Source organism: Aythya ferina (assembly GCF_964211825.1).
Source record: "Aythya ferina genome assembly, chromosome: Z".
NCBI lineage: Eukaryota > Metazoa > Chordata > Aves > Anseriformes > Anatidae > Aythya > Aythya ferina.
Window position 1 is genome coordinate 27,890,340 of NC_140299.1, and position 23,499 is coordinate 27,913,838.

Consider the following 23,499-nt stretch of genomic DNA (forward strand, 5'->3'; position numbering starts at 1 on the left):
TCATCTTTGTGGCCCTCCTCTGGACCCACTCTAACACCCCACAACCTTCTTGTACTGGGGACCCCAGACCTGGGTGCAGCACTGCAGGTGGGGCCTCACAAGGGCAGAGCAGAGGGGTGCAATTCCCTCCCTCAACCTGCTGGCCACCCCTCCTTTAGTGCAACCCAGGATGCAGCTGGCCTTCTGGGCTGCAAGCACACACTGCTGGCTCATGTCGAGCTTTTCATCCACCAGAACACCCAGGTGCTTCTCCGCAGGGCAGCTCTCAGTGAGTTCTTCTCCCCATCTGTGCTCATGGCTGGGATTGACCCGACCACGGTGCAGCACCTTGCACTTGGCCTTGTTAAACCTCATTAGGTTCACATGGGCCCAGTTATGCAGCTCATCCAGCTACCTTTAGATAGCATCCCTTCCTTCTGTTTTACCAACTGCTCCACTCAGCTTGGTGTCGTCTGTAAACTTGCTGAGGGTGTACATGATCCTATGGTCTATATTGTTGATGAAAATATTAAACAGTAACCGTCCCAGGACAGAACCCTGAGGGACACCACTTGTCACCAGCTTCCACCTCAACAGTCATTGACTGCTACTCTTTGGGTGTGAACCCCCAAGCCAATTCCTTATCCAGCTAATGGCCCACCCATCAAATCCATATCTCCCCAATTTGGAGATCAGGACGTCATTAAAGACCTTGCAGAAGTCCAGGTAGATGACATTGGTTGGTCTTACCTTGACACCTGAAGCAGTCACTCCATCATAGAAGGTTACCAGATTGGTCAGGCACTGTTTACCCACAGTGAAGCCATGCTGGCTGTCTTGGATCACCCCCTTGTCCTGCATGTGCCTTAACATTGCCTCCAGGAGGATTCATTCCATGCCCTTGCCAGGCACAGAGGCAAGGCTCACTGGTCTTTAGTTCTCTGGCTCCTCCTTTCTACACTTTACACTTTTTAAAAATGGGAGTGATATTTCCCTTTTTCCAGTGTTCTCCATGTCTGTCATTACCAGTTCACACTTCTAATCTGTCAGAGGGGGGACACTCTCCTTGGTCCTTCTTTTCTGAGCATTGTACCTATAGAAACCCTTCTTGTTATTCATTGCATCCCTTGCCAAGCTCAGTTCCATCTGTGTATGCCCATCCTAGCTTTGAAAAAACTTTAAGATCAGGCTTGTGAGTTTATCTCCAAGGGCTGCTGGAACACAGCTTCCAGAAACTGTGCCGGCTCACAGCATGGATGGTGAGGGGCTGGGGAGCCTCCCCACAGTGGTGCAGGCAGATGAACAGAGAGTATGTGGAAAATGGAATTACTATTATTATTATTATTACAGAATAGCTCAGCAAGGGCTAGCACACAGTGCAGAACCCCTTAGATGAATGCACAGGCACAGCTCCCCTGTGTATCTATCAGTGTTCTGCTAAAATGCTGCCCCAACACGATGAAGGGCCTTGCTGTGAGCTGTAGGGTGGATCTCTGTCCTTACTGTGTTCCCAGGAACGTGGGATAAGATAGGAAAAGGATAGGATAAGATAATGGATGAGAAAAGATGCAGACTCTACATCCACAGGCGGGGATTTTAGCCATAGCAGGTGCGGATCACTAAGGGCAGGTGGAGGCTGGAGCAAGCTGCCAGTTTTGAAGCAGGATCAGAGCTCCTGACCAGCACGGTGACACAGCCTTGGATCCGGGACAACTGGGTGAGGACAAGTGCATTCCTGGAGAGGCAACAGGATCTTAGTTTGACCTTTCAGGGACATGCCAAGCATGCAGCACTGAGAACCAGGTTGCTATTGCTATACAAAATCTGCTAACCACTTCCCCAGCTGAAAGGAATTACTAGAAACCTGCAGCAGTGGCACTGAATGAAGCACAAGCTTCAGAGAGGGAGCTTTACTGAGCAGTTATCATTTCTATCCATCCATGAGCAGGCAAGACAATTAATTTCCCAAAATACCAGAAGTTTTCTTGCAAGATAACCGAAGCCAGAGAGATAAGCAGACAAACAATATCTGATTCCTGAATTGCATTAAATTAAAATATAAGAAGGAAAGATTTAACATTGTACAGATAGAGATCAGAGGCTCAAGATACCTAGGTGGAACTGTACAACAGTTTTGTGCATTCAAGGCACTCTGGAGATTTGGTGCATTTGAGCACGTCTGTGAATTGCTACTGCATAAGCTGATCCTGAGATATTAGTCTGTGATGTCCTCACACCAGAGATTCGAAAGAGCATTATCAGCCTAATAAATCACTGGAGAAATAATTTCCTTGTCAGCATAATTAAACAGAGAAAACACAGTACATGAAACTATGTGTGGCCATGAGTTTCAGGAAACTATGTGCAAAAATGAGTTTTGAACACCCAGATCATAAAAAAAAAATCAACTGGCAATAGAAAATATATCCAGAAGGACTTGTGAGAAGGCACTGGAGAGTGGGAAGCACTTGGCTCGCTTCACCTGGTTTATCACATCAGCCCCAGGATCGTTGGCACTTGCTCATGCCCTTATTGGCTTTGGAGGAGGCACTGCTCTTTTCCAGAGCTGTGCAGGTGGCTGCAGCACGCTGTCCAGGGTATGGGATTATTTCAGCTTTGGCACAGCTGTGCTCTGAAAGGAAGGCTGCCCCAAGTGACTTTTCACTTTTGTTGTGATTTAAGAGTGGTCCACCCCAGAAAAATCCTGTCCAGTGATGACTTTTTTACAGGGTTCGTTCTTTGTGTTGACCTTTTGATAGACCCTCAAGCTAGAAAGTCTTCACAGACCTTCTGAAAACTAAAGAAACACTGATGGTAGTTGGAGCTCTAATTAATTGCAACTTATCAGAATGCATGGCAGCTTTGCACCAGCTGCTGTTCCTTGTGGTTTGTTGTAAATGACATTTGGACAAAGCTAGGGTAGAAAATTGCAGTGCTAGTAGAGTAGACATGAAATGCCACATGAGATACCGTAGAGCTTTTATGAGAGGTAATGTGAGGCTTCGTGCCATGGTGAGACAAAGATGACCGGGTATTTCCAGAACTCCTGGATGGACAGAAATATCCTCAGAGGCCAGTCTCCTCCTGGCCAGTAGAAGAAAGGGATCTTGAGTGCCCCCCTGGAAGAGCCTGTGAAGAGCTCCCCCACCAGACCTGCAGGAATCTCACCAGCAGCAGGAGCTGGAGCCCTTCTTGTCTTGACAAAATTCTTGTAATTAGCTTTCATTACCCATACATAACCTGTTGCATGGTTTATCATGCAGCAGGTCTTGCATTAAACTCAGTAATACCATAAAGATTTTAGTCTGAGACTATTTTTTTGGACCAGTCCTCTGCTCTGCTTTGCTCACTGACTGCAATAGAGATTTTACTACACAGCTGGGCGTGGTCAGATTAATCTCTCCACCGAGGAAAATATTTATAATTGATAATTGATAATGTTACAAATAAGGTAGCATTAATAGACGAGTGAGGTTCTGATTATGGAGTTTGTTATTTCCTGTCAAAAATTAGTAAGTATACTCTCCAGGGGAGAATCCATGGATTCGGCTAATTCCAAAAACTAATTTTTGTATTGGAGGTAGCAGTACTTAGACCTAAAATCTGTGTTGGCATTTCTGACATATATATATATATATACACACACACACATATACACATATATACATATACATGTATATGTATATATATATATCAGTAAGCATCTCTATGAATTTTAGATGTTTAATTATACTCAGAAAATAAGTCTAGGTGTTTCTGTACAGGTTTAAGAACGGAACATTTTGAAAATCAGTTAGAAAGTCAATAAAAATTGATGGAAGAAAGAAGACAAGCCAATGAAAAGGAATGATCTTATGATTTAAATTACAAACAAAGTATGAGATTTTCTGTATGCCTATGTCATTTTTTTACATTATACAGTCTGTTTTTTCTATTTTCATTTTATATGATAAATTCATTGATGATATCAGGTTGCAAACTAGAAATCTATCCTTTTTTCAAAGGACTGCTAAAAATATCAAGGCAGTTGAATAACCTGTCAAAGACAAAAAAAAAAAAAAAAAAAGATCAAATTCCACTGGGATATGAAAATGCATGATTATGAAAGAAGTATGTTTTCCCTTCAAACTTTTAAGGTGAAGTTATGAGCAGAGTTTTGTGTTGCTTTCTTCTTCATTAGGACAGATGGATACGGAGGTTGTCCTTCATAAGCCAGCAAAGTGTATAAACCACTGCAAATTGTAGCATGTAATGAACGCAGCAGTCCAGTAAGCGCTCCAGAGATAACAGTGGCAAAGAAGTGGTGCTGGAAGTTTCTGTTTCTTTCCTGTTAGTAGGTTTCAGATAACAAATTAATCTCAAAAGAGATTATGAGTATCTTAAAGAGTTAATGAGTATCTTAAAATTGTCTGCTTCTTGTAATTGTCCAAAGGCCAATTGATCCTGAAGTGTATAAAACACTGATGCGTGAAGATGAGAAGCAGAGCTGAGACAGCCAGCAAACAAACAACACACGGGAGCTCAGTGCTGTGTCTGTGGGCAAAGATGAAGTTCGTTTTTTGCTTCATTCGTGTTTCTGTGCTTTTGCTCAGTTTCTCCATCATTTGTCTGGGAGTCCTTTGCATTTACACCAGTTCCTCTGTGTGCAGATGCGGGAACAACAAGCTGGTTGTTTATTTCCTGCTAGCTGTGGGGCTCTTGCTCCTCGTGGCTGGTGTTTTCTGGAGCACAGTCCATGAAGCCATGAAATACAGGGGCCTCAGCAGCATCTTCATGAGAAATCCCAGCCTTAGAGACCTCCGTGTCAGCACCATAGACAGGTATGTGTTACATGTGTTACAATACAAAGTTTTCATCCAAAATAATAATAATTAAAAAAATCCATTGAGGGCAATTTTACTTTGCTTTTTTTTTTTTTTTTTTTTTTTTTTTTAACAGACATCGATCTGTATAATACACACCAGTGCATAATGTAAGGCTTATTTTTGAAAACAGGACAGGTTGCCCAGCATGGTGCAAATCCGTTCATGGGGAGAGCAGGTGCAACTGCATTGACATCTGTGGAGAGCCTGCGGGAGCATCTCTAGTTTCACCCCACGAGACAGCTCAGGATGTGCTGCTGCAGGCTGTGTTCTCACAGTGCTTGTTCCAGCCACATTGCTCCATGGTGTGTGCAACAAGCTCCCCATATGGCCCCAGCTAATGTTTTCTTGCATAACTGTCCCTGCTATTTCTGAGCAGAGTCTGGTGCTCTGAGAGAGAGAGTTTCTTAAACTGGTTGGTGTGAGGCCTGACAAAGTTTTTAACAGGGTCACTGCATACACATTACTTTCCCCAGACTGTTGTGGAAACCACATCAGAAACAGTGGCAATGGGTGCTCTGAAAGCACTCAGGGTACAACATTTGGCACATTTTGGTGAGATAAGCAGGAACACACAATGCATACTTTAAAAGTGTGGAAAACAATGATTATTGTAATAATAAATAAGTTACTAATTTAACCTACTCCAGACAGTGACCTCTTTTTTTTTTTTTTTTTCTATTTTTTTTTTCCAAATCAAGCTTTTCTCTGGCACTTGCTGAAATACTTACGTGTGTAAGAGTCTGTATGCCAGGGGTGGGAACTCGCATGGTGAAGGTTCTTCTTTCTCTAAATTTTGTGCTTTAATAAAAGATTTTGGAGAAGGACATAGGTAATGACCCCAGCTCTTTTGTGCTTACATATTGCACTGATCCAGCCCTGCTTAGGTTTCTACTTACAGCTTAAGCTTCAGCTAAACTCTGGAAATATGGCAGACCTCACCAAGCTCCCTGAGACAAATCGTGTTTCACCTCAGTGTACTTCATGTTGGCTTGCTGTGTTTTCAGGCCGGACTTCTACCCCCCGTCCTATGAGGACAGCACAGATCCTGCAAAGCAGACCTTCCCGTTGCCAGCAGCCCCCACTCCTAAGGAGCAAGAAGTCATCAACATCCCCCCGCCGCTGTACAGCGAGTGCAGTGCAGCATCCTCCAGTGAAAATATCGAGGGAGAGCAGCCCCCACCCTATGAATTGGCTGCTGGCCAGGACTCGAGCCCAGGGAGGGAGCCAAATCCTGGTGCACCAACACAAGAATGTGTTTGCTGACAGCGTGGAAGCTGCCAAGGGACCTTGGAGAGAGCGGGGGAAACCTGGACAGAGCTATGTGTTGGTGCTGCCTGACACCATACCACAAAGCTGCCCCGGAAAAGCGCTGACCATCCATCCTGGTGTTTGGGTGAATTTGGAGGGGTTTCAAAGCAGCAGGAGGGTCTCTGTCCTGCAGGGGTTTGCTGAGTGAGGAGGTGCCTCCTGTCATGGTCATGGTGCTCATTCAGCTGGGAACAGACACCAGAGCATGATGCCCTGTGTGGCCACTCGGCCTGCCTGCAGGACTCAGAGCTGCCACAGCGCTTATAAGAGCAAACAAGCTGTCCACAGCATTCAGAAAACCAGGCAATAAGGTGCACATGAGAGTTGTGTTCACTGTTACTGCACAGCCTGAGGGAAGCCTCTGCTGGGGGCTGCTGCTCCCCTGGTGCATCAAGGAGAGACCCCATCCCTCCCCCTAGGCATGAGGGTTTGCAGCTCTGATGATCTGTGCCTTAAAATGCTGCGTGAAATTGCAGATTCTTTGGGAAGAAATGTAACAGTAAATGGGTCTGAGAGCCAGAGTTTGTCCCTGTAAAGGTCAGTTGGAAATCATCTGTCGGTTTCATAACAGTGCCGTTTTAATAACAGTGCCGTTTTAAAGCTTGATACCAAAGTAGTTCTACCCAAAAGGCACAATGGGCTTTGCTGATGAATCTCTGATGTCTGATATTTTCAGCCTGATACAGAACTATGCATGCAAGACTACTAAACTTACAAAATCAAATGATATACTGTGTTGCTCCATTGAGAATCATACTCAACAGGAAAATAAATAAATACATAAATAAATAAATAAAGATCCCACTGCTTACTATTTTTTTTAAATGGCTAGAAATGAAAAGCCCAACTAGCTATTGCCATTTTCATAAAAAGTCCTAATGTTTTTCTGCCTCTCAAACAACAGAGGTAGTCTTGAGATAGAAACTGTTGCACTGTATCTTAGAAAAGTCAACCTCACAGGTAATACAAGTCATTTCCTATGCTGCTAGGTGGGTGCTAGTGATGGAGCTTTGTGCTGCTATCAATCTTAAAATGTCTTCTGCCTCACAAGGAGTTTTGGCTGAAAGTCCTCATCTGTGTTTTTATAACATTAGCTGACTTGCAAAATGTATTAACTCCTGAGCTTTTGTCTGGAATTTTTAACATTTGCAGTAATTGAGTATTTTTGTAGCATATGTCTTTGAAGCTACTTGTTTTATTTCTAGGTAATAATAGCAGGTATTTTACTACTGAATTCATGAATAAATTTTGTATTTAAAACTAACAATGTCATATATTTGCCTATAAGATACAAGGTGTTCATGGTTCAAGAAAACCACACAGTAGGAAACCTTAGTACACATCCTAACTGCTACAGGGACAACACTCATTACGCCCACAGCTCCTCAAATGGAATGGACAGTTGTGGCAGGAAAATCTGTTCAGGCTCATTCCTCCGAGCTGTCTCTAAACACAGTTGCTTCCACTGCTGCTTACTCAAGAGCTGAGAGAGCTAGAAAGAGGGTCCTGTATCCTGTTTCTGATAAAAGTGGCCTTGTGGTTAGAAAAAGAGTACCGGATAGAGGACAGGCTTGGACTCATCCTTCCTCTGCTACATGGTTCCTTCCTTCCGCAAAATCACAGACAAAAGCTTGCATCCAGTCCGCTGTAGTCTGTAATGCCAGATACAAGAAAAATGTTACAGAGGTTCACCCATTTGGACCTTCAACAGTGACTATAACCAGAGCCTTGTTTTTGGTTGCAAAAGCAGCAAATCAGAAGAGCTTCCAGATGCCCGGATGCCACAAGATAAGAAGTTTAACATTATGTTTGCATTTATATTAGAAATGCAAACCATGTTGGTGGTGGTGATAATGGCTAAGTCCAGAGAAGTGAGGAATTTTTTCTTCCAAAGAACTTCATCTCTTATGGGAAGGGCCTGTAAACCTCCACTTGATGTAAGGAGAAAGGAAATCAGGACAAAATGATGTGGAGAAACTGCAGGGAGAGGAAAATCCATGCAAGGCACGTGGAGGAAAAGGAATGTGTTAAAACAAACAGATATTTTTAAATAGTCTCTGAGATAGATAAAAGCAGACAAAAAATTCTATCATTATGTAGAGACTTTGCAAAGTTACTGAGAAGCTGCACAGCACAGTAAAAGCTAGAACACTGCATGTTATTTCCAAAACATCTGGAGTGAGGGTGTCATGTGTCAAGTGACCTTGATAAAGTCAGTCCAACATTCAGTTTACATCCTATAAAAACTCAGACACTAAAAGGAAGTGCACAAGAGGTGGAAGCAGGGACAGGTAACCACATGGAATAAGAAATGCTGTCTGATCATGGGATGTATGTACTGTGCTGAAAAAGTTGGGCCATGCCTTTACAAGGCCAGTCTTTGTTATCTTTCGGAAGGTTGTGGTGGCTGGGAGAGCTTCCTGAGGACTGGAAGAGATCAAAGGTCACTCCTGCCTTCAGAAATGGACAGGCTGGAGAACTGGCCTGACAGAAACCTCAAGAACTTCCGTGAAGGGAAATTCAAAGTCCTGCCTTTAGCGAAGAATGATCCCTGGCACCAGTACATGCTGGGGCCAGTGGACTGCAATGCAGCTTTACAGACCTGTGGGTCATGATGGACAAGTTGACCACTCATCAGTAATTCACCCTCATAGCAAGGATGACCAATGGCACTCTGAGCAGCATTAGGAAAAGCATCACCAGCAGGTCAAGGTTAGTGACCTTTCCTCTCTGCTCAGCACTGATGAGACACATCCTGGAGTGCTAGATCCAGATGGGCTCCTCAGTGCAATGGAAACATGGACGTACTGGAGTATATCCGGCAAAAAGGCCACAAATATCATTAAGAGATTGGAGCATTTGTCTTATGAAGAGAGACTGAGTGAGCTGGGAGTGTTCAGCCTGGAGAAAGTTTAGGGGGATCTTGTCGATATTTATAAGTACCTGATGGGAGACGAAGAAAATGGAGCTCTTCTCAGTGATGCCTGGTGACAGCATGAAGCAATAGTCACAAATTAAAACACACAGAACTCCATCACAACAGTCAAGAAAGTTTCTGTTTGCCTGTTTTACTGTGGCAGTGGTCAAACACTTGAACAGGTTGCCAAGAGAGGTTGTGGAGTCTCCTCCTTTGGAGACAGTCAACACTGGACTGGACACAGCTCTGGGCAACCTGCTCCTCCTGGCCCTGTGCTGAGCCAAGGGGTGGAGTGGGTGATCCTAGTTCTGATGGACTTGATAGTCCCTACCAACCTCAATGATTCTGTGAGTCTAATGAGCACTGCTGCCATCCAGGTTGTCTCTGAACACCACGTGCTTTTCATCCTGCCACTAACTTTTACATTGCTCCCAAGGGAAAATGCAACAACCATTCAGCCGTGCTAGGTAGTAAATCTGCTTGTATTTTATGACTTAGCTCATACCACATGATGCTGAAGAGCAGATGCTAGTAGTATGTACAGCAAACAGCTACGACCGTGCTCATCCCTTGAAACTGCTCGAAACAATCTGTTGCTTCCAGTCACATGTGCACTACACTCTCCTATTGTTTTCAGTAATTCATTCTTAGCTATTGTGATTTGTAAACTGTTAAAGTTATGTCAGCCACCATTTTATACTGTTCCAAGGTTGGCTTTATTTCCCCCCCCTGTAGACTATTTATCATAGATCATGACAGTAATTACTACAATACACTGTCAATAAATGGATGAGATTACAGACAATTTTCTTTAATATTGTATATTATTATATAATTCTTAAATTATGCTCCCTTGTATCTATTTCCTTTCTCTCTCTTTCCATCCCTCAAGCCCATTGTTGTGCTATTAACATTTTTCATCATCTCTCTGTTTTCAGTGGAATCCAGCAATCTGTGCTTTCTTAGTCCTCTCCTTCTACCTGCTGCCTCTTTATTCATGGGACCCACCCAAGCCCCATCTTGGTTAGCCCTCTACTAATATACCTTGAAATAGTTTTTCTCACTGATGTCTGTGAACTCCTCCCTCTCTATTGTGTTGCCAGTATATCTTCCTATCAATGGATACAGAAAAAATCTTGTTTTTGAAGACTGAATTACTGTACGTCAGTGCTAACACAATCACAGTCAAACAACATGGGAACCTTGCAATTTCCAGACCTGATAAAACTGCTAATTCAATAATAGCAACAGAGGGGTCTAGGTCTCCATCAAAAACCTCAGACACTGTGATAAGGCAGATATTATTAATAATAGTTTTCTTTCTACTAGATTTATACATGTATACGGTTTTAGGAGCCTTGCATCTTTGTATAAACACATGTATGTTGCTCCTTTTCCTCATAACAACATCCAACCATTCATCTCTTACATGAATAAGTAAAAGACCTGAGCAAACACAGCACACTTTGAGATAATGGCTACAGTCCTTCCCCAGAGACATTAAAGATATACACTGTACTTCAGCCTTACAAAGTTTTATGCATCTTCTTGCCCAGAAAAGCAATTTGTTACATTTTATCAACATTGCCAATCATCATTAAAAAGGGGCGGTGAGTGGATTTGGGGTTAGGCTGGTTTTGCTCAACAGTTATTCCAAGTCACACACAGTCTTTTTCTCCATTTCAGTACTGAGGCAAAACTGTTTCAGAACAAAGTCAGTACTGAACTTTTGAAACATACCCTTTGTTCACAAAGGCAGCCTTCACAAAAGCAGACTGCCATCTACTGCAGCTAGTGCTCCAGTAACTTTCTGATAAAAGCATAAGTATGATCAGACCACCATGTGATCAAAAATGATTACATTTTCAGAGAACATGTAAGAGATTTTAGAAGTTCTTGGACTGTCCCTGTCAGAACATCCATCCACACAGCACAGTAATTTGAATTTAAGTGTCATAATCTTGAGTATGTCTATGCTTGACCACCTGTAATACACTACAGTTAGGAACTCACTAGCCCACACCTAGAGGATTTTGATTTATAGGAAAACTGAAAGAATAGTTAAACAATTCTTCTCTAAAGATGACGATTCTTACATTCAAAAGATGTCCAAAGTATGTGAGAATGCCATGGTCTTCTCCAAAAAAAGGTCTGTAGAAAAAGAACTGAAGCCTTACAATTTCTTTTGGCTTATTGGAACACTTAATAGTAAGGTGAGATGCTTTGTGAAAACATGAGTGCCTCATCTGTTTAGAGTCAATTAAGTAGATAGCATATTTGTATTAAAGACAGTTTTATTAGGATGCTTGAAAGTGCAGTGTGTCTTGTTAACAATTGCATATTAAGACAGAAATACAGCATACCTCTTTATTGTGTACTCAGTGTCATAGAAATTTTTTGACAGAAGTGTTGAAAGAAATCAAAACAATTTCATTTGCTGCAATGTCATATAAATTGCACTAAAATTTGACAACCACAATGAATTGAAACACACTGCAAAGAGGCAAGTTGCACAAAGCCACCTTGACAAATGATACAAGTGACCACACTGTTCCCAAGGAAGCAAAGCTTTCAAACAAGTCACATGCATAAAGTGTTTGTGTTCTTATTCAGAGCACAGTACTGTAGCTAGAACTGCCATATCACTTCACAAGCAGAAAAATGCTGATGTCTGTATCCCCAGTGTCCTTCTCAGATTTATGCCAGGTCATCTCTTCTCTCTTTGTGCTCCCCAACATTTTATTTCATAATCCACTGGAACACAGAATCTAACAAAAGCTGAGTCCAGCTGGTGTATCAAACAAGTTATTTCTATTTAATTCATTAGTGTTTGTTTTCATTTCCTCTTCACTACACAATTGACTTACCACTTTGTGGTAAGTAGAATGTCACTGCTCCAAAGACTTAAAAAACTTCCGTAATAACTTCTTCATGAAAAACTGCTGAACTTTCAATGTTTATCTTTCAAAAACAGTAAGCACCAATATCATCTGCTGACATGAGGAATACTGCAAAAGACAGCCAAAATTCCACACCCAACATATTGCTGGAAGGACACAATCAGCTTCCATAGCACAACTGCCTCCCTCTGGAGGTAAAAGAAGAGTCTCAAAATTCAGGAGGATGTAAAGGCACAGGTCACATTGATATGCTTTAAAAGAAGGGTAAAAAAATATATAGGATGACCCTTTCTTTAGGAGCATGTGCAAGTGTGTACACAGCACTGCTGCCAGCGTGTATTTGTGAGCAATGGGAGAGACTGGTGAGGAGAAGTGGTGTCAGGTTAGTAAACACACCCTTTGCAAAGTTTAATATAAAGCTCTTAAGCCCCAGACTTGCTTTGTATGTCTCCATAAAGCAACCATAAGATGACAAGGTTCACAAACAATATTCACCAAACATGTCTGTGCTTTGCAACCTCTCCTCCTGTCTCCTTAACTGAAATTCCCCCAACCTTTACAATAGCATTCAAAAATAAGCAGTTTGTCTTTTCTGTAACATTGCTGGCAACATTTGAGAGTTAAGGCCTTTTCTGTGGTTATATTGCTATCTGAAATAAAGATATTGCAGGTAAAACAAAGAAGTCAATACACGACTGTCTTTGGAGATCGATGCAACTGAATATGCTCAATATCATATTGATTTTTTCTTCCCACCTCCCTCTATCCCCACAAAAAGTTTTAAAATCATACAAGGCACAAACAGCTAAAATGTTTCAGCAAGGTCCCGTCTCTTCCTTGCTGTTCCTCCTTTGGCCCTGGTTTAACAATCCTCTGTGGCTTCAGGTGATGACAGTGGGTCCCTTTCGCCCTGTCCTCTCATGAATCTGAGATATTTTCAGTGCGATTGCTATAAGAGGACTCAGCACAGCCTGAAGAGGAAGAAATGCAATGGATTACATAGAGAAGAAATATCAAGAGACAACTTGTATTTATGCATTCCCCTCTTTACTGTAACATTATATAATAGTAAATTATTAAGTGCAATTATAACAAAAAACCTTATGCATTTACTCTGTGTTGTACTTGATACACCACAATATCATGTCATTTAGTGAAGTGTTACACTGTAAATACCTAAGAGGCGCATAAAAGAGAAACCAGTATATATACCAAAATGGCAATGTCTCAGTGTGACAGGAATCTTGGAGCTCTTCTGAAATCTGCTGTACAAAACAGTTTAGAAATAACATATGTTGAATTATTTCTGTTCTGACGAGTGATGTATTAAACAGGATAAAAGCCACAGAAGCAGCATGAACTCTCAAGTTTCAGGCTACTGACCTTACTAAATGGCTTTATGTATGAAACTGCCCATATGAGTAAGTGCAGATAACAGCTGTGATAGTACAATATGAAAACCAAGTAAAATACAATTTTTCAAATGACAACTGAATCTTCTCTCAGTTAATTATATGGTATGGAAAGTTAAAGAGCTGAGTTTTGGCAGAGCTGAGTTTTGTACAAAAACATATTTTAAGAGAATAATACATTTTATTGCTGAACTAGGATTTTAATTTTCTGACCCTCAAAAATCATTTTTCCCCTGTCTCAAATAAACTACGTTCAGGTTTAAAAATCAAATCAAATCTGTGGCTCTGAAGAGCTTAACAGATATCTTTTTGCAAGCTTAATATAATTAATTCTTTAAATCAGTTTTTCACCTAACAATTTCTGATAGTATGATTTGCTTTATTGATGCAAATGATCAGATGGTTAAATAGTAGTGGGGAGACAAACTAAGTGTGCAGGCAGAGTCATGATACAACACCAACCATGCCATTATCAAGAGAGTTGATGATCAAACTTATTTGTGTACAAGTGTGAGTGGTCTGACGTTATTATTCAACAACCTCCACATTTGTAGATATCTATCAACTGAAAAATTATTAAACAGTATACAAGCCCATTAAACTCAAACTTGCTTAGATAGTTTAACACATGGAGCATGAATTTGCCTCGTGGACAAATCATGCAGAAATAAATAGTAAAATGTGCCAACGTATAGGGTCTGGATCATGTTATTCCTTCTTTCTTGCACCATGAATTAAGGAAAACTGAAAGAATGAAGCATCTGAACACTCTGGCACTCTCCTGAGAACCTTCTTCCATATCTATACTAAAAAGCATGGGAAAATTTAACAAAAAAACCTACTGAACTAGCTTTACTTGACTCTCATGTCTCAATCAACTAATTCACTCTGAAGAAACAAGAAGAAAAACAAAGCTCTACCCAGTGCTTTGAACAAAAAAAAAAAAAAAAATCAAATCAGTTTATGTGACACCCATTTACATAAACATTTTAGCTGCTGTTGTTTTGCCAAGTGGTTCCAATTACCATTAAAATATTCTGTTTCTTATATCACACTTGTCAAAAGAGAAAAGCCTATTTTAGTTTTGTCCTCTCATACTTAATTTAGCTACACTTTCTTCATCCTGCAGATGTTAAAAAAGTGCATTCTTTTTGGAATACCAAAAGCAGAGCAGAACAAGGAAGAAGAGCTGTATATGCCTTTTAAAAACTCCTTATCTCTGCAATGACCAGTTTACATTTCAGTTGCAAAATATAAATCTCAGACAGCAGTCATTTATAGTTAATATTAACCTATAAAGACTTCTTAAAGGTACTATCTTAAAGAGATCTTGATTTTAAAATACTTTCCAAATGCTCATTTTACTTGAGAAGTTCTAAAACCTTTCTGTTATCAGGTCAACTTGCAATTGCAATCACTCTCTAACTTTAGAACATATTTATTCTTTATAAACTATTTGTAAGGTATAAAATGTCATCCTCATGTCATCCTCTATGTAATATTTAAGAAGAGAACTGCAAATTAGCAGAACTAGTGACTTTAATCAGAAAAAAAATAAAAAAAAAAAATAAAAAAATTTTTGTTTTGTAAGAACAAATAGAAGTTATACCTCTTAAAAAAAGTAACTAGGATAATTAAGGATAATTATTCATATGAGAAAATGCTTCAAACATGCAGCTATCTAACGTAAGGCAAAACATTATTCAAAGCATTTTGCATGGGAATAGGCAGCAGCAGGACTGTGTGAGGTGTGTTATTCCTGCTTGGCTGATGCAGTATTTTAGCTCTCTGTGACCTTGTAAAAAAATTCTGTTCAACTACCTTTCTCGTAGTCAAACTAGATAAGATTTGTCCCATGATGCAGCTAGTTTATTAAAAGCTCAGGCAGGGCTGAAGTGTACCTGATTGCATGCTAAAAGGTCAGCAGGTGCCTGGACTTTGGCTTCAGACAAAAAAATTTCTCAGTGTGGTCAAGCATCAAGAAACACCTTGTTAAAACCTTTGTAGCACATGTTACAACTTGCCAACTTTCATCAAAAAATCATGCAGTTCTGATGCCAAATTCATAATCTGTTCAGACTTTGCCTGGAAAGCTCACAAGTCTTTTCTCTCAAGTCTCTTGCTTAGTCTGTGCTGAATTTCAGTCTTGCTAGGGAAAACCACATATAGATGAGTTTTACATAGTCTAGGCATGGACATTTTCCGTAAGGTCTTAAAATCACATTTGTCAATCCACTACAAGTCTCAAAAACAAGTTGCCTGAGCAGTTGTATCAGTTAAAAGAATTCTGCAGAACCTATCTGTGAAAAATAAAGCAGAAAACGCTCAGAGAATGGTAATAATCTCAGCAGGACCCAAAGCATTTTAATGAACACAAGTAACTACAACTCTCTTTGATGGTTCTCAAATTTTTGCCATGTCTTCTCTTCCTGCATTGATCTGCATTTTGCACACAGCATCATGTCTATCAGCATTATTTTGGGCTCTCTCAGCTTTAAACGTACCCAAGCAAATAAGCAAGGTGTAATAATAAAAACATGGGGTAGAGTTATTTGTTTACATATTGGCATTTGTAAAACATGAAGCACTATCCCATTTGTTCCTTATATTCTGGGACCACAGAGAGAGATAATGGAAAGCCACTTGAATTAGCCACTCATTAAAAGAATGCCCTGCTGGAGGCAAAGATCCAGCATCAATCAGCTAATCCTTGTGTGACTATTACATGGTATACATGTATAAGCATTTAGGCACCTGAATTACTAATAACCAAAAGGACACTCTGGACAGTAATTATTTCAAAACAAATGCTCATGCCTTGCTACAGATTTCTAAGCAGAACTGGCACAAAAAGAATTCACTTTCCTGGAACAATTTTTAATGCCTCAAAATTAAAGAGATTTAAACAAGTCAGTACAGTATGAAGTCATCAAAGAAGGGCTATAGTTTAACATTTGGAGCTCTGCCAAGATAGCAGATGTGCCAAGTGTTTTCCATCTTTGCATTCTCCCTTTCTAAAAACTGCTGTCAAATCCAAAATTCTACCTCTTCAGCTGCTTGTCTATCAGATTTGATATCAATTAAAGTAGTTTTCTAATTCCTCAAGGTAGCATTCAGAAAAACATGCTTGCAGATTGTTTTGAAGTCACCAAAAGCTGTTCTTGCTAGGTGTTGCTGTTATTGTTTTATAAATTATGGTAAACCTTGACGCTTCATAGGAATCCTTTTTACTCATAACACTTAAATTCATTCTAAGTCCTTCTCATCATTTACACATTATACAGAAGACAGCTCAGAGATCAGGGTAACTGAAATAGCTCTAAGTCCAAGAACAAGGACACAGAGGAATTATGAAATAACTCCTTCCTTTTTTACCTGTCCCTGCTCCCATGTCATTTCCCTTGTTTCATGTGACTGCTTACAGCTGCTGTTACCCCTTTTCAACCTGGGGCAGCAAAATCAGTCTTACTTGAACTTAGGGAAGAGAAAAAGAAAGGCAGAAGAGAGTGGGGAATCCCCCAAACATGTTTTGATGGCCTTACTTGCCAGAAGGATCTTTTCCTTTGGCTGTAATGTATTTTGAAAATCAAACCAATATGCTTACAAAGCAACACTTAAGTGACGGAAGAGACATATGGAATGGACTAAAACAGCTGCAAAGTGAGCTCAGCATTAGCAAGCACTCAGCACTAACCACATTGCCTGGCACCATATTGTATATCCTGCATATGGGGTAAATACACAGCTCATCTCAGAATGCCTGCCTGGTGGACAGATAGCTGTTGGGTCTTGTATTGCAAAAAAAGCAGAATTATTTGGAAAAGTTTATGCTACAGCCACCATTCTTAGAAGATCTAAGCAATGTGGATAACCTGGTTAATCATGGAACAGGCTGACTGGGTCTCTAACATCCACAGCACTGGTCGTGGTCATCTCATTACAATGAAGCTACATGTGATATGGGAAAAGGGAACTGCCATCTCTAACTAACTACTTCTACTGACTACTAACTACTGCTTGCTAACTCAAATAAAGCAACAGAAAGGGCCAAGAGGCCAGCTGTTCTGCCCCGGGCAGTAGAGGAGGGCATGCATGAGGCATGAAAAAGACAGGAGGAAAACGTATCCTGAGTGGTGCTTGGAAATATGTATGTTTGCAACAGATCGGTTCTTTTCTAGCATATCCAAAGAGCTCAGATTGAAGCTTAGGTTTAATGAACTCATTTCCTTGATTCAGGAAATATTTTATTATTACTATCACATGATTTATTTTTCCAAGATAACATGAAAACAAACTACCCCTTCTAGTTCCAACTTAGAGTGAATGTTGTTCACTCTAAAGCTTCAGGCAGAACTTGACGTTAAATTATTTGAATAGCATACACAAAGAATTTTGATCAAACTGATAGAAATCTCCACTTCCCACATTCCTTCAAAGAAAATCTATGAACAGTAAAAGCAAAACTTTATATGAACTCTTTGACCCATACTGTACATTTAATAGCCAACCAGAGGCATGTTAAAAGACCCAATGCTTCAAAAATAAATGAAGAGGCAATAACTCTCTAGTAAACTGCACTTGTGCAAAGGCGTTGTTAAGAACATTTTGATAGAACCATATAGAAACTTTTCAATTTATCTCTGTTAAATAATATTGAGCAAAAGGGCTTCCACGTTATTGATTCCAGTTCCATGCTCTGAGACAAACTTAGGTTTCTGAGTGATAAACAATCCCTTTATACAATCACCACATATATATAATCATACATAATCCCAATTTTTTTATATAGGTCCTTACAAAGGTCCACCTGAAAATGAGTTTCTGTTTTCCTCTCCTATTTGCTATTCAAAAATTTTTTCAGAAATTCAGTCTTTGATGGTGAAGAAACTTTTTATGTCAATGACTTTTTTAGTTGGCATGTCTTTTTGGACAAAGCACAATGAAACAACTCTTGCTCCAAAATCACTGTGTGGTTGCTGTTAATCTACTGATTCTTTAGGTAACTTGCACCTAATTCAACAGACTCTGGCTATAGTAATTGTAGCATTTGTGATTCACTGTATCCCAGTTAAGGAGTACTTCATATGGACTGAATGGATGTATGACAACACCTATTTATTTCTATTGCAATTCAAGTAATGAATAATAACATACTGTAAACAAAGCTGGTTAGTTAATACATAGAACAATCCAAATTATTCACTACACTCCTTCCGAGACGTTTAGCCTGCAACAACAGCAAAATCATGTTGTTGGAGAGAACACTGTTTTCACGAATAAAACAACTGAAAGCAATTCTGCATAATGAGTCATTTCATTTTTGGTCTTTGTATATGAATCTTCCTGTTTGGATTTTATCCAAGTTCAATAATGTATCCAGGTGGCTAGAAAAAGGACAAGTAGATATTAACCATCTGTTGGGATCCATAAATCGGGAACAACTAGTTGATCTGTAAAGCAAAGCTATAAATGAATTTAAAGGTCAAAAACCTCATATTTTAATTCTTTGTGCCCATTCATCTATTCATCTCTAGATTTTTCATCTGTGTTTGATTTAGCATAGCTATTAACTCTATTAAATTTTTACAAAGAACTATTCCAATGCATAAAGGTCCAAGACTTTACATAAAGAAGTTTGTTGTGTATTATAAAGCAATAAAACTCCAGAAATTGTTAGTTGAATGCCTATTTGACTGATGACAGCCCACGAAATCATCTTTTTTAAGAATATGTTCCAAGGTAGCTAGAAAGCAGCCTTCTAATGTACAGTGATGTAGTGCATCACCAGTGATAAGAAGCAGCAACAGACTGTTATTCCATTTTAAGGTGAGCATTCACATTTTAGAAAAGTGTTGGGCATTGTTTTAAATACTTGGTTTTAGCCCACATAGAACCAGATGCCATCATAATTATAAACTGTGATTTTAAAATGCTGACAGCAAATTGCTTTTAATGTACTTTTGCACAGAACTTGATAGTCATTTACCATTAATCACTCCTGATTTTTATTCCTGTTGATACTGGCTTGTAGGAGGAACTGAACTAGTCATGGAAATGGAGTAACCATTCCTTAATTCCCAGGTGATCATAAAGCTGCTCCTGCCAATTTCCTTGAACTGATCATAGAGCAGGCAGTGACCACAGCTATTCACACTTACCCATGACTTTGGACTTCTAATCACTAGCATGTTTTACTACTTTCCTTTGGACTTTTATGTTGTTGATCAAGCAGTTGGCTATGCTTTATTTGTTCCAAGGTGGAAAGTATTAACCAATTAATTGTATGAAGATGCTACTAAAATAACATTTGGGTGACCCTTACATTCATTAATAGCTACTGTTTGGCCCACACATGAATTGGAACAAAAGGCCCTTATGAGCCTTGCTTCTCTCTAGTTACAAGAATGCTCTTACAGAAGCTCTGAGGGTGGAAAGTAAACACTTACAGGCCATGAGACCTGAAAATCAGCTCTTAGTCTGAGAGTCGTGGAGACATAGATAGAATTGAAGCACAATGAGGTATGAAGAAAGCCTCACTTGAGCACAAGTCATTAAAGTGGCCCCATGGTGCAAAAATTGTGCCAAACAAAAGTCACAACTTCAAGCATCCTAAACAGTACTTCAGAGTATGTCAGGTTTTGAAACCAAACACATTCTGGCACTCTCCAATTAGTTGAATCTTGATGATATCAAGTTGAATCTTGAATCTTGATGATATCATGATGATAAGATTCTTGATATCATCAAGATTCAAGATTCAACTTGATATCATCAAGATACAATACACTTTTTTCAAATTGTATTCCGGACAAGTGTTGCTCATACAGCACCCTTGCTTCTTATGCAGCAATGGCTGCTCCACAAGCAAATGATAGGTACTGCAAATGAGGGAAAAAGAGTCACAGTGGAATGAGAACAAAGACATTCAAGCAATGCTATGACTGGTTAGCTATATACCATGTATATACAAGGTTATGCTAAAACATCACAAGCATTTCTATTTACTGCTGATTCTACACCTAGAACTGAATATTCTAGTCTGTCCAAATTGCAAATTTGTCTACCCAAGAAATCAGATGAAATGTGAGGTAACTAGGTCTGCCCCTTGCCTTCATTCAGAAGATATGAACAAACACACCAAGAAAAGCATATAAAACTTTTTCATGCACAATCTTCTAACATTTCGCACACAGAATCATTATACTTGGCTGAATAAGTAAGGCTACTGAGCTGTCCTAAAAGTTTAACAAGCTTGTTGATTTTATGGCATAAATCATATCCTACTTTCACAATAAGAACTGAGAAAAAGTTCACAGAAGAGGTTTCTTTTTTTTTTTTTTTTTGAGAAGTTTTCCCAAATTCCCATTATTTGACTTTTAAAATTACAAAGAAAAATAAATTCAATTGTAATGGTGCAGATGTACTAAATATGGGTGATTTCATTCACATTTAGAGAAACAATTTATACTAAACATGGGAATGTTTTCAATCACACCCTGTGGATAGCCACCTTGCTTATGAAGGGCATTTCTTACAGAATCACAGAATTTCTAGGTTGGAAGAGACCTCAAGATCATCGAGTCCAACCTCTGACCTAACGCTAGCAGTCCCCACTAAACCATATCCCTAAGCTCTACATCTAAATGTCTTTTGAAGACTTCCAGGGATGGTGACTCCACCACTTCCCTGGGCAGCCTGTTCCAATGCCTCACAACCCTTTCAGTAAAGAAGTTCTTCCTAACATCTAACCTAAAACTCCCCTGGTGCAACTTAAGCCCATTCCCCCTCGTCCTGTCACCAGGCACGTGGGAGAACAGACCAACCCCCACCTCGCTACAGCCTCCCTTGAGGTACCTTTGGAGAGTGATAAGGTCGCCCCTGAGCCTCCTCTTCTCCAGGCTGAACAAGCCCAGCTCCCTCAGCCGCTCCTCGTAGGACTTGTTCTCCAGGCCCCTCACCAGCTTCGTCGCCCTTCTCTGCACCCGCTCAAGCACCTCGATGTCCTTCTTGTAGCGAGGGGCCCAAAACTGAACACAGTACTCGAGGTGCGGCCTCACCAGAGCCGAGTACAGGGGGACGATCACCTCCCTAGCCCTGCTGGTCACACTGTTTCTGATACAAGCCAGGATGCTGTTGGCCTTCTTGGCTACCTGAGCACACTGCTGGCTCATATTCAGCCGACTATCCACCATCACTCCCAGGTCCTTCTCTGCCTGGCAGCTCTCCAACCATTCCTCTCCCAGCCTGTAGCTCTGCTTGGGGTTATTGCGCCCCAGGTGCAGGACCCGGCACTTGGCCTTGTTGAACTTCATGCAGTTGACCTCAGCCCATCGGTGCAGCCTATCCAGATCCTCCTGCAGAGCCTTCCTACCCTCAAGCAGATCGACACACGCACCTAGTTGATTTGTGAAAATCAACTTACAAAAAACAAGAAAAGATTTCTGCTTGAGCTTGCCGGATTTTTGAACAATAATTTTAAGATCAGATATACATGGTAAATTAACACTCAAACATCAGAACCACACAAGGGCAAAACTCATCGATTTCACAGAGGTTTGGTTTTAGTTCAGAGAACCATGTAACTTCTCCATCACCTGGCCAGCAGAGCTGGTCCTAAACACAGTTACTGTGGGCAGATCCCAGAACAGTAAGGCAAACCTGACATTGACTAAAAACCTTGAATTGTCACAAAGCTTGATTTGTTGCCAGATTTCTACCGCATTCTTTAATTTTAAAAATCCCCTCGCTCTTTAATCAGTACAGTGTAATTATAACTAAAAACAATTAAAATAATTAATTGAGAAATACTGCTGATACAGAAAACATTTTTATTTCTTCCCAGCTGATTCAGAATCAAGACTGAGCTTATGTTTGTATTCAACATGTTTAGATTCAGGTGGAAGAAACTCAGACTTGAAAGAAGAGGCCATAAAATGGCACTGTTATTTGAGACAATTAGTTGAAATGCATATGTGTTGCATAGCATGAAACAGATTGTCACATACCCAAAGAACTGCAAACTGTCCTAAAATGAGTTATAGTTTTAATGGGTTATAGTTTTAATGCATGGGTTTTTTATTTTAAGAGAAGTGAGATGATACTCTCCCTGGAACATGAAAATAAAGGTGAGATTCATCTCTCCATAAAATATAGCATCTGTTTTGAGTTACCTCCTTCCACCCCCTCCTAGTGGCAGTGGAGATAAAACCACTTAAAGGGAGCAATTTGTCTCAGTCTAACACAGGGGGCTATGTAAGGTTAGATACTGAAGGATATGTAGAACTGTCTTCTAGAGATGCTTTCACTCACTGGGGACAGAGTACTAAAGACTAAATTAGATGAATACAGTTAACTGAGATTAATCCTACTCTAACAATACAGTATAACAATTTCACAGGAAAGCCTGCTTTTCTTTTGACACTGTCAGTTACTAAAATGTGTTAAATTATTGATCTAAAAAAAGCAAATGTCAAGCTGAAGAGAAACTACTAATTCATACTAAATTATTTGTTGGATATAAAGATTTGTGTATCTTAATTATTGGGCAATAAAAATGCCTAGTTCTTGTAAAAACATATTAAATACTTTTATGTTGCTCTACATCCCACAGCAGGTTTCACCAATTCAAGTTTTGTCAAGTCAGTAGTAAGTGTCCATGTTTGAACATCAGTTTTAGTGGGATCTGAGTACCCTCAGAACAGTTTCACTATACAGACTCACTCTAAGGATAACATATCAGTGAACACTGAATAAGACTTTCACAGATACTTTCTCTTACAGAAAAATACCAGCACTTGGAAGTTGTACTTTTGTTTTTATCTGTAATAGCAACTGAAACTTGGGGGGGGGGGGACAGGTTAGCAACCTGATGTTACAATCCTATTTTTGAAAATTTTGATTAATTTGCTTGTTTGCTGTAGTCAAATGAAAACTGAATAGTATCCCAGGAGTTATGATTATCCAAAGAAGTAGAATCAACTGGAATTTTCAACAGGCAAAAAGGTGATCGAGTGCACCCTCGGTAAGTTTGAAGACAACACCAAGTTAGATGCATGTGTTGATCTGCTTAAGGGTAGGAAGGCTCTGCAGGAGGATCTGGATAGGCTGAACCAATGGGC

The 23,499-nt window shown here is 40.0% G+C and overlaps 2 protein-coding genes across 2 annotated transcripts in view; one reads left to right on the forward strand and one right to left on the reverse strand.

Annotated features, from left to right (window-relative positions):
- The first annotated feature begins 3,635 nt into the window (after nucleotides 1–3,635).
- On the forward strand, nucleotides 3,636–12,100 carry TMEM252 (transmembrane protein 252). Its single transcript, XM_084503995.1, has 2 exons — nucleotides 3,636–4,799; nucleotides 5,849–12,100. The coding sequence occupies exons 1-2, from the start codon at nucleotides 4,453–4,455 to the stop codon at nucleotides 6,105–6,107; spliced, it is 606 nt and encodes a 201-aa protein (XP_084360121.1). The 5' UTR covers nucleotides 3,636–4,452; the 3' UTR covers nucleotides 6,108–12,100.
- The window catches only part of PGM5 (phosphoglucomutase 5), an 83,625-nt gene continuing 71,471 nt past the window's right edge, over nucleotides 11,346–23,499 (reverse strand). The window contains exon 11 of the mRNA XM_084503994.1: nucleotides 11,346–12,940. Within this exon, the coding sequence (XP_084360120.1) occupies nucleotides 12,851–12,940 (90 nt within the window). The 3' untranslated portion in view covers nucleotides 11,346–12,850. The remainder of the gene's footprint in view (nucleotides 12,941–23,499) is intronic.

Coding starts and splice junctions, on each gene's coding strand:
- TMEM252 (XM_084503995.1), top strand. CDS start 4,453: ATGAGAAGCAGAGCTGAGACAGCCAGCAAACAAACAACACACGGGAGC. Junction 4,800..5,848: donor CGTGTCAGCACCATAGACAG/GTATGTGTTACA, acceptor CTGTGTTTTCAG/GCCGGACTTCTACCCCCCGT.